Source organism: Vigna umbellata, chromosome 1, assembly GCF_029865625.1.
Source record: "Vigna umbellata cultivar VRB3 chromosome 1, Vumbellata_1.0, whole genome shotgun sequence".
Taxonomy (NCBI): domain Eukaryota; kingdom Viridiplantae; phylum Streptophyta; class Magnoliopsida; order Fabales; family Fabaceae; genus Vigna; species Vigna umbellata.
In genome coordinates, this window is record NC_142165.1 from 58,705,646 (window position 1) to 58,717,276 (window position 11,631).

Genomic DNA, 11,631 nt, shown 5'->3' on the forward strand with positions numbered 1-11,631 from the left:
AAAATGCAGGTCATAGGATTATGAAAACCACTTGGCCAAGAGGAGTACAAAAACCGAACGGTAAAGCCCATTCCCTATGAAAAATCCCTAGGTCAAAGTCAAAGACCGAGAGGTAACCGAGAGGTAAATCCCTCTCGGGCGAGAGGTAATTCCCTCTCGGGCGAGAGGTAAATCCCTCTCGCCAACAATCTAAAGCTCAAAGCGGAGAGGTAAAGCCCTCTCAAAGCCGAACGGTAAAGCCCGTTCACTAGGAAACACTCCTAGCTCAAAGACCGAGCGGTAAATCCCTCTCGACAAAGAGGTAAAGTCCTTCCATTAGGAAGTTCTCCAGGAACTCCTAGTGTAAAGCCGAATGGTAAAGCCCGTTCACTAGGAAGCACTCCTAGCTCAAAGAACAACCGGTACATCCCTCTCGGCACAGAGGTAAAATCCTCCCATCAGGAAGTTCTACACGAACTCCTAGTGTAAAGCCGGTAAAACCCTCTCGGCAGAGTCTTGTCGATGATCTTGAAGATAAAGACCGAGAGGTAAATCCCTCTCGGCCGAGAGGTAAATCCCTTTCGCCAGCAAATTGATGTTATACATCGAACAATGAAGACAGTCCCCCGTGTACTATAAATTGAACGGTAAAACCCACTCCCTCTGAGGAACTCCTAGGTCAAAGTCAAAGACCGAGAGGTAAATCCCTCTCGGTTCATGTTGAAGGCCGAGAGGTAAATCCTTCCCGGTTGATGTTTACGTGGAAAGCAAACTCCTGACTACAGAAAAAACAGCCTCCCTCAAACTCATAAGTCCTATAGTTAACCACGGCTAAAGCCGAACGCTTAACTCGGACTTGGGGGGCATAATGTATCGTACCCAGTGGAGGCCGAACGGTTAACAATCAGCACCGTTCGATCCATCTACTTAGGTCAAAGATTGGGCCGCAATTGGGCCAGCGCTTAAGCTATTTTTGGGCCAACAGTCCAGCAAATGATAAAATAATCAAAGAATATCTAATTAAAGATATTGATAAAGTAGGTTATAAATAACCAACCGGATTTTCAGGTAACCTGTTTATATCTTATTTTGTTTATATTTTATTGGGCTTGTACCAGCTCAGGATCCATGAGGTAAATTATAAATACAAAGTCAGGGCCGAAAGCCAGGTACGTTCCACTTATGCATTATTCACTCTACGCTACTCTCAAATACTCAATAGTGATAATCATTCACTAAATATTCAACCAAAAGTCGAGGCTCTTCAAATCACACGCCTAACTTGGACGTCGGAGTACCTTTTGCAGGTACCTCCGACGTGAATGAACGGTCCAGACTGAAGAAAGGCGAGGGACTCAAACGATCCAAACGTTCGAAGGCGAGAAAGACATGTCACCGAAGATACGTCGGTCTAGCAAAATATCTACCGAAAAAAAAGATAATTTCGGTAATATCAACGACAAAGTAAATGATTATGCAAATAATTTTTCAAGATACTTTGAGTAATGAGTAGCATCAGATTCCCCTTTAAACATATATAAAAAGAAGGCTTACATAGCAGATGGAAAAACAGCAAGTTGATAAGACTAAGAGAGAGAGCGATAGATCCTTAGTTTCCTTTGACAGCATGACTTTCTTATGCAGCCTCTTGGGTTTGGGGCATTTGGGAGGATATAGCTATCGCTACCCTGTTGTAGCAATTAACGTACCAAGTCAGAGTAGCAACAATAGGAGGCAGCAGCCTTCCAAACGCAAGAGTGGAACCAACAAAAAGAAGCAGAACCCTAGCAAGGGCAATAACGGGACTAAAAGTTCCTTCAATAACTCTGGTTCTGGAAAGCAAGATTTCGGAAATGGGAAGTTCAACACTGGTGCAAAAATTAGCGGGAATCGCGTGCCTACCAAAGCCAACAATGGAACTATAGGCTCCTTTAACAACTCTGGCTCTGGAAAGCAGGATTTCGGAAATGGCAGGTTCAACACTGGTGCTAGGATTGGACGTTGATTCTCTCCTTATTATAACTAATTACTACCTATGCATGTCTGAACATCTTTGCAGGGTTCAAACAAGCATGCCTATGGAGAATAATAACACATAACTGCTTTATTTTGTTTTCTTTAGTGTGTTGCTTATGCACAATGTGATAATAATTACTTATCGGAGCTTTAGCTCTCTAGAGTGATTCCTGGTGAAATAATTAAGTGTGCCAATTATGCTATACTATTGTAACTCATTGACTTATATATATATATCTTCCAAACAATTATGTTTTCTTTTAAAAAATTTAAAAACCGTACAATTACTTTTAAGTTTTTATTAAATAAATAAATATTTTTATTAATGTCAGCATAATACAAAATAACCTTATTTAGAAAATATTTTTGGAAGTATCAAAATAGATATCCACAATTTTTTGAAGTGTCAAATATATAAAATATACTGAAATTAAAATAAACTATTTTTCTTTATATATTAATTTGTATATATTAAAAATAAAGTTTGGGGGCCAATGGTCCCTTCAAACAAAGTAAAACTCTACGATATTCTTTAACAATATAAAAAAGTGAACTTAACATTATAATTATCTAAGGACGTAAGTTTTCTTTATTTTGCATCTTATGATATTTTTTATCACTTTCTTTATAATCTCAATTTAGTAACAAGTGACTGTTTGTTCAAACAAGAGTATGAAATCATATGTATAATCTCATATATTCATACAATCACATCTAAATGAATATCAACAAAGACAAACACGTAGTTATCCAAGATAAATGTTAATCAAACATCAATATTCTAATAAAATATATAACAACACTAAAAAATGAAACATTAACTTACAAGCAACCGGTTGCAATTAACAAGTATTTATGGGAATTTAGATTTCATTATAAGTTTATCAAAGAATTAAGACACATATGAGGAGGCATAAAAAATATTTTCTCTTCTCTAATGTATTATTGCAAAGGTAATCATTATATTGCAACATCAACTATTCATCTCCAAATTCAATTTTCCAAATGTTTCCCATATTCGAGAGTTTGAGTATTGCACAATTCTGATTATTCCCATTATGAATCTTTTCATTTTAATTCATTGTGACTTGTATAAGGAATTGATTTAGTAATCTTGTAGTTAACATATTGCCTACATTTAGGGTAGATGCAACCTTAGTTAGATATATTTTTTTTATTATCAATAACTAATATATAAATAAAAGAATGAGACACTAGGGATGTCTCATATACAATATCAATAAAAACATAGGATGAAAAGGAAACCTATGAATATTAGATCTCCATTTCAACATGCAAAATCCAAAGACAACACTCAAACCTTCCATAAGACAAATAAAAAATGAGACTCATCTTACGATCTCTACATACTAAAAATGTTATAAAAAATATGTTTATACAATTCTATCCTTTCCTCCAAAATAGATCTAACATTCTATATTTAACATACAATAGATTTGCAAAAAAGTTGAGGTCCAACAAACTTCAATATATCATTTTTTTTCACTAGAGTCGTCAAGAGATGGTTTCTTTCTTCAGGTTAGCTAGTTTTTTATAATTCCAAGACATAGTCATCTACTTTGCAATAAGTGTGTCTGAAAACCTTAAAAATAAAACAAAACGGAGCATTGGTGATGAGAATAAGGGGTTAGAATGAAAGATAATGATGGGTTGTTTTTATCTCACTTTTGAACTAATATAGGTAAGATTGAATACATGTTTTAGGACATAGATACCAAATAATATATGAAAACTTTGCCTTTGATATTTTGTTTCTCAACCATGTCTATGCTTTTAACTATGTTATCCCAAAAATTTCCTCACCATCCATTTGTCCATTTCTAAATGCAATAGAATTCTTATGGAGTGCAGTGATTACAAATTTAATCGTGGTAACTCTTCCTGTAAAAGATAATTTTCTACCTTTTCACCTTACTAGTCTTTTCTGGATTTTAAGAATTATATTGATAGAGGACTATCATTTGATCTTATACAAGATGATTGAGGAAGTGCCATTTTAATTCAAAGGACAAATGACAAGGTGTTCGCGATGTAATTGCAAAACTCAAAATATACCAACAAGTATACTGGGTTGTTGTAGTAAACAAGTGTCATGTTCATAAGGATTTGGTAGAAATAACAATGTTTTAACTAGTTTGATATATTATAAAGCTATTTTTGTATAGAAAGTATGAGTGTGGAATTTGAGAGTATTGTGAAGTCAACTGAGAATTTGATTTAAGTTATCAAAAGAGTGATTTTTGTGTTTGAATCAAGTTGAAACTTGACTTCATAGATTCTTCCTCTGTTGTATCATATCTACCTCCAAATATGAAGTCTTAGATGATCAAGTCTTGGGAGTACTTTATGGTACTCTAGGTCCATTCCTAGTACCTTGAGACTAGTATGTTGCCTACTGTCCAATATAAAACATGTTAGTGATCACGTATGACTCACCTCATTATGATTAAGATTCTATTCCAACTACACACCATTGGTCTATTCCTAGCTATTAGAATTACTAGACTTTGTTTCTCAACACCAAGAGGGGGGTGAATTGGTGTTTTATAAAAACTTTGATTTTTTAAATATTTTTCGCAAACAATGATGTTCTTGAAACCTTTCTTGCGTAACAATCAAACGTATGCAGTAATACAATATAAGAAAATGTGAAAGCAAATGCAGATGTAAAGAGATAGGGAGAAGAAGAACAATTATCACTAAAGAAAATGTGAAAGCAAATGCACGCCCTAGGGTTCAAATCTTTGGACAGTTGAAGCACAAAAACACAATTTTCGACCCTTTGTAGGGAGATTGGGCATGCGAGAGCTTTCCTTCTAACTTTCTAGGGTTACCATTCATTCATTCTTCCATTGTACACCAAGGTTCTCCATGACAATGGAGAACTAAACTCATTTATTGTTGGGGGTGATGTAACCTCTAAACTTTCATGTATTTGAACATGTTTTAAATATTTTATGCTTCTTTCATTGAATGTTAGTGATTTTCTCCTATTCTTAATGCTTGTCTTGTTTTGGCCATTCATGACTTGATTTTTGATTTGTTTGAGTACTGGGAAATATCTTTTGAATCATGATCTAAAGGATTTCACCCAAAGGGAATATTGCCTAGGGATAGGGATATGATGTTTGGTTGTCTTAAGCTTCTTTTCTTAATGTGGAATTGGTTATTAGGAATTCAAGGGATTAAGGTCTAATAATTAAGGCTAGGCTTTTTACGTCGAGGGATCGAGTTCTAAGTAATTTCGTAAGTGACATTAACATTCCAATGAAGAAGATGAGTTCTATTATGCATGAAAGTAAAGTAGGTGAAATCTAACCCCAACAACATCATCATCTCATACCATCTTAAATCATTCATTCACTCTTGTTTTAGCCTCAATTGATCAATTTTACAGTCAAGTTTTTATGTTTACTTTTACTACAATTCAATTTCATTCAATGTAATCGTTCTTTATTCTTAATTAGTTAAGTGATTATACGATTGTTTAGTAACATGAGTCTCTTAGGAAACGATACTTGGTCTTACCATTTTATATTACTTGATACGATTTGGTACACTTGCCAATGAGTTAACAATGCGTACATCCAGTCACCCTCCCAATCAACCTTAGATTGGAGAGTAATTCACTATAATGATTAGAGTATTACAACTAAGGATTTACAAAGAAACTCTCAAATGTAAACACCTCACAAACTCTGAATCAAATATAGAACAACAAAACCTACCAACACATAACAACCCGTCCCTGTCGCAACAAACCCTTTGAGATATCCCCTCTAAAAGTCAAGGGTAGACCACTCTTCTTCCTGACATCACACGTGGGAAACAACAAATCCAAGATTGCAAGTCTTCTCTCCTGATCTCCCAAAATGTACTTTCAGTTGTGCAAAAATGATCAGTCTTTTTAGTCCATTAATCTGCTTCAAGAATTCTTCAAGATCTGTCAAAACTCTCACGTTCTTGATTCTTGGAGCTTTTTATCTATCTGTAAAAATCTCTCAAAATGTATTCAATCAGATATGAAAATGTAAGTATGATCAATCGTTACAGATTTTCAAACAATGTGTCAATATATAGTTTATATCAATCCTAACGCAAACTAATCGATTAACTCGCTTATGTAATCGGTTATATTTGACAAATGTAACAAAAATACAACCAATTCAGCTCCTAATTGAATACACAATTAATGAAATTGATTCTCATTAAATGTTGGTCAAATATATTTAAAAATATGACTGTTATTATAGTTATGACAAGCATAAGACAATTTTCAAACATAACAAACTTAATTGAATACACAAAGCATGTAATCGATTAAGTTTTAACACTTAGAATATTTTTGAAAACTTTTCTTTCTAAAAACACATCACAGCACATTTGAAAAAGATATGTGCAAACACACGAGTTTTAATCGATTCACTAACTAATGTAATCGATTCAAAACTAGTTGTTTTGCCTCAGTTCAAAACTCAAGTTGTCTAATGACTTTAATTGATTATCACAACATTGTAATCGATTAAGTCATTCAGATATGCTTTTGTGCATGTGGTTTTCATATCATAGAAACGTACATTGTGCATACACAGATATAATCACTTCACAAACACAATAGTATGCATCAATCAACACAATATGTCCAACAAATGTGATAAACACAATATGTGCATATTACACATTAAGCATGTAAACAATCAATGTATAACCTAATACAGAAACATTTTGTTGTGACATGACAACATTCATGTGTTATTATTATCAATGTGTTGTCATCATCAAAAACCAACATATAGGGATTGGGTTCAGCTAACACAGTGCTCCCCCTATCAACAATCTTCCAATTTTTTGATGATGCACAACCATGATTAATAAAACAACCATGATGTACAATACACAATCAAAAATTATTTCATAGCACGACTCAAGCAGTGATTCAGAACTCCAATAATGAGGTTTCCTCCCTTAGAGGCACTAGTGTAGAAATGACCTTTAACGTCACCCCTTAGACGTCGGATCCCACAATATCCAACGTAAAAGATTGACCGGTGGCATTTTGGTAATAGAGTCCGATGTCCCATTAACGTCACCCATAAAGATGTCGGATCAGGATCTGACGTTAAAAGCCCAAAATAACAGACGTCTAAAGCCCTTTCTGCACTAGTGAGGGCTTCCTCTTGGGTCAAGCTACGAAGTTCTAAGCTACAGTTGTCTGCAGTTGCTTAGTAATGAAGTACTCTCCCATGGCTCAAGCTCTAATTCATGGCTTGAGGAAACCTTCTTGAGTGAGTTTTCTTTATGGCTCAAGTCCTTAGGTGGTGTTATAGCTGTGACAAGACAAATTCATCAAAAAGTGTTGATTTTTTTCTATTTTTCTCTCAATTCACATATTAATCCTTATATTCATAGGTTCCCACAAAACAAGTAATATTAGGGTAGATATCATAGATTTTATACATAATCAAAACAAGATAAATGCTAATTTAACAATGAAAATTACTAATCTCAATCACTTATCACAAGGTCAATGAGCAAACACTTGGAAGAACAAATCTCCTCGAGACACGTTATCCTCCATGAAGATTGGAATTCAAAGGACATGAAGATCTTGGTTAGGAGCACAAAGTGTTATCACAATATGTAGTACAAATGAAGAATATAAAGTTATGACCTAACCACTTGTGAACTTATTTGGCTTAAAGAATTACAATTTGAATATGTCACTCAAATTAGCGGCTTAACTCAGTAGTATCCACCCTTATCCCTCCCAATTTTCTTTGAAAAAAAAAATAACTTTTACTCATGAAGCTACTTCAAAAACACCTTAAAATACATTTTATTGTAGTCACATTAATTTTGCACTGTATTCTCACATATGAAGAAGGTATCATCAGCAAGTTTTAACAAATTTATTTCAATGGCATTACTTCCTACCTTAACACCTTGTAAGACATACAATTTTACATCTTGTCGTGTTAGCCCCGTTAACTCTTTGACCACTATAAAAAATAGGAAAGATGTAACTAGATCCTTTGTGTAAGACTTTTTGTTGGATTGAATTCATCTGTAAGGTTCCCATTAACAAGGACAAAAATAGTTATTGACATTAAGCACTTGTCTAATCCATTTAATCAATTTCTTGTTAAAACCCATTTTTTTTCATTACAAAGTCTCACCTTGCTAAATCATAAGTTTTTCCAAAGTCCACCTTCATAAAGAAACAACTCTTTTTTCTACCCACAAGAAAAGCTGATTGAGTTTCATCTATGACACTTAAAAGGACTTTTCTCAATCTATCTGCCACACCTTTGCTATAATCTTGTATAACCAGTCCTTTAGAACTCTCATTATGTTAACTTTCCGGTGATTTTTTATAAATATAAAATTGAATCCATCCTTGTACAGGGCTTTTACTCCCCTCACATTCCCAAATTACTTTCATAATCTCTCTCTATAAAATTGGTTGTTAACATTGTATTTTGTCCTAAACATGTTGTAAGGTTTTCAAACTATGCATCTAACCATGGGTGTCATTGGTGCCCCCTCGATGATGAGGTGCATTGAGATAACATGGATTGAGCTGGACTTGGACTATTTGAGTCCATCTATAGAATAGATCAAACTATGAATGTATGTGTCGTCAAATGTTACCTTTCACATCATCATTTAAGTTAATCATGAAATTTCAAGTCATGTTTACCTTATGCACATGCTTAGTTGTTCTAGCATTATGTCCAATGGTACCATTAACTCTCCAAATTTCTTCTAAAAGATCATAATATTTTACTTGTGGAATCCTCTATCTTGTTGGCATTGGTTAAGCCTTTAGCATCAAAACAAAACAAAACAAAATAATAATAATAATAATATTATTATTATTATTATTATTATTATTGAATAATTTGTCAATGTTAAATATATTACAAAACCAACAAAAATTATATTAATATTAACTTTAACCAACTCTATCCAAATTTTATCTCAACTTAATAAAGATCCTGCCACCTATTCTTTCAGCATTTTTATCTATTTTTTATGACCATTTCCTCTCCTAAACATAACAATTTAATCTTAAAAAATAATTTAACTATTTAGTAAAAAAAAATAATAATTATAATAAATTATAATTTAAATTTATGAAATAAATATAAAATTTGAGTTTAATAAATTAAAAAAATTAATTTAAGATTTTTTATTAACATTATACACTAAAAGAAAAGTTGTAGTGTTAGCTTGTACTAAGAACTGACGCAAATGAATAAAAACTGAGCCTAACAAGTGATTAGCGTCCCATTTGCGTCAAAAAAGAACGGATTACCCTGAAAGTTATGCCCTTACTGAAAAGGTCCGTTTCAGTAACGTTATTAGAGTCTCTTTTATAAGCGAAGTTACATTCTGGTATCTAATATTATGTATTCTTGTAATGATAGTAAACTATGTACTCAAAATAAAATAAAAAGATTTTTAATTATAAATTCTTATACATAATAACTTTAAAATTTTTACAATAACTGTTTTATAATATATAATAATAATAATTTGTTATTAAATAATATTACAAAATTGTGCATGTTTGCCAAACTTATATTTATTTATTTTTCGTTTCACTTGTCTTATTATTTGTTTTGTTATGTTACTTAATTACAGATATTTACATTGAATAAACTATTAAATTTTTTGAACGCATTAATTGAGGTAAAATATGTCTATTTAACGTGGATCACTCATAAATTCATTTGTCAAACACTTTTAAAGTTTGAATTTATATTATTTTTAATTATAGAATTTATATTAGTACTAAAAGATATATATATATATATATATATATATATATATATATATATTATATTTATATCATATGTAATATATATAAAATATAATTTTTAATGTTTCCTCACCATCTTATTCCGTTTATCTGATCCATTCTAGACATTGAGCTTTTCTAGCACACTAATTTTCTTTATTACATGTAGAATCGTTAGGTAAATTAGTGTACTGTTTATATGTATAAACATATGTAGTGATGGGTATGCATACAAATATTTTGGGCCTACCCATGAATCTTTAGATAATTGCTTTATGCACCACATTTTTCTTCTTACATCTCATAGGCATTATAAAGTGACAGTTTTATCCTTCATTCTATATTTCCCTATGTGAAGCACCCTTTTATTTCCATTGTTTCGTGTCCAGCTATTGTATCCTAAACAACACCCTTCACCTCCATTGTTGTGTGCCCAACCTTTGTACTCAACAATGCACAACCACCACAATTACAAGGGTGTACCTTTCGTTATCATGCTCCTTCATGGCGTTTGTTAGGACTTGCGTAATGAAAAGGTAACTTTCTTCAAAACGACAATGTCATTTGGAATGACGTAGTGATGGTGATGGCTTCAACCATGGTTGCAAAACCGAGCCTGGTCCTTTTCAAAACATGGTCATTGTGATGGAAAGGTGAAAGGTTTTAATGAGAAGTGAGGATGTGATGGTAGAGGGTGCCACAGAGATGGGAGGTAGAGCTGGACATAATTTAATAGTGTATTAAAGTATAGTTATCTATACTATTTTATACTTAAAAAAAACTAGACTAGTGTATACTAAAAACTAATTAAATTATTTTTTAGTTTAGTTAGAAAAACTGAACTTTACATCATTTTAGTGTCGTTAACTGTATGCTTGTCTTATTAACACTGATTTTGTCCTTTTCATCCTCTACCAACCACGAAATTGCATCATGTTTATTTCTAATTTCTTTATAACGCATGGCCAATTTAAATAAAAAATGACGGCGACCGCTAACGTGGCCGAAGCCACTTTCCCCCATTTCCTGAATTCTGCATTGACAGCCATTGTACTACAACCAACACTCTTTCTTCTTTCTTTAAAGTTATCTCTGTTTAAGTTCAATTGGTAGGCAACGACAAGGGGCTTTGAATGCGAACTTGAAGTAAGGAATGCAGGAAAACTTAAACCTTATGAGTTAAATTTTGTGTACTTAGCAGTGCAATTTAGTTTATACTGCAGTTTAGTTCAATTTAGTATAATTTAGTGTAATTTAGTGTAGTGCAATTTAATAAGTTAAAAAGTAGTTCAGTTCAGTTTTTGTGAACTACTTTTTAGTTTAGTTCAGTTCAAAAGAAATAGTTTTAGGTTTAGTACAGTTTTTATCAATATAATTTCGTGCAATTCAATTTGTCTAGCCCTAATGGGAGTAGTGGGAGGAAGGAGGGGGCAGAGGAGTGGTGGAGATGGAAAAAGGGGTTTTAACTTCAGTTACCTTCCGCAACACCCAATTGAAAATGTAATGTTTTAATGCATTTTGGTTGTGCATTCTGAAAGATAGTTTTTAATTCTAAAATACTTCTCAAAATGTAAAATTTGAAATACTTTTAGGATTGAGTGTTTCTTGAAGGTATTTTCATTTCAAATCTAGACAATTTTTTAAATATATTTTGGATTGTGCATTTTAGAAAAAGAGACCTTAGCCAAGTAGACCTTTTAAGACCTTTTTTTCTATTTGTTAAACTGATTTTTGTCGCCTAAAATCAGAACAAACTAAGTTTCCCCACTAATGAAGTATAGGGACAACCTAGGTATCAATCCAAAGACTCG

General features: G+C 32.8%; 1 protein-coding gene across 1 annotated transcript; it reads left to right on the forward strand.

Annotated features, from left to right (window-relative positions):
* Nucleotides 1–1,552: 1,552 nt before the first annotated feature.
* Nucleotides 1,553–2,198, forward strand: LOC124845834 (uncharacterized). The gene has a single exon (XM_047323016.2). The coding sequence runs from the start codon at nt 1,607–1,609 to the stop codon at nt 1,982–1,984; it is 378 nt and encodes a 125-aa protein (XP_047178972.1). The 5' UTR covers nt 1,553–1,606; the 3' UTR covers nt 1,985–2,198.
* Nucleotides 2,199–11,631: the final 9,433 nt, after the last annotated feature.

Coding starts and splice junctions, on each gene's coding strand:
- LOC124845834 (XM_047323016.2), top strand. CDS start 1,607: ATGACTTTCTTATGCAGCCTCTTGGGTTTGGGGCATTTGGGAGGATAT.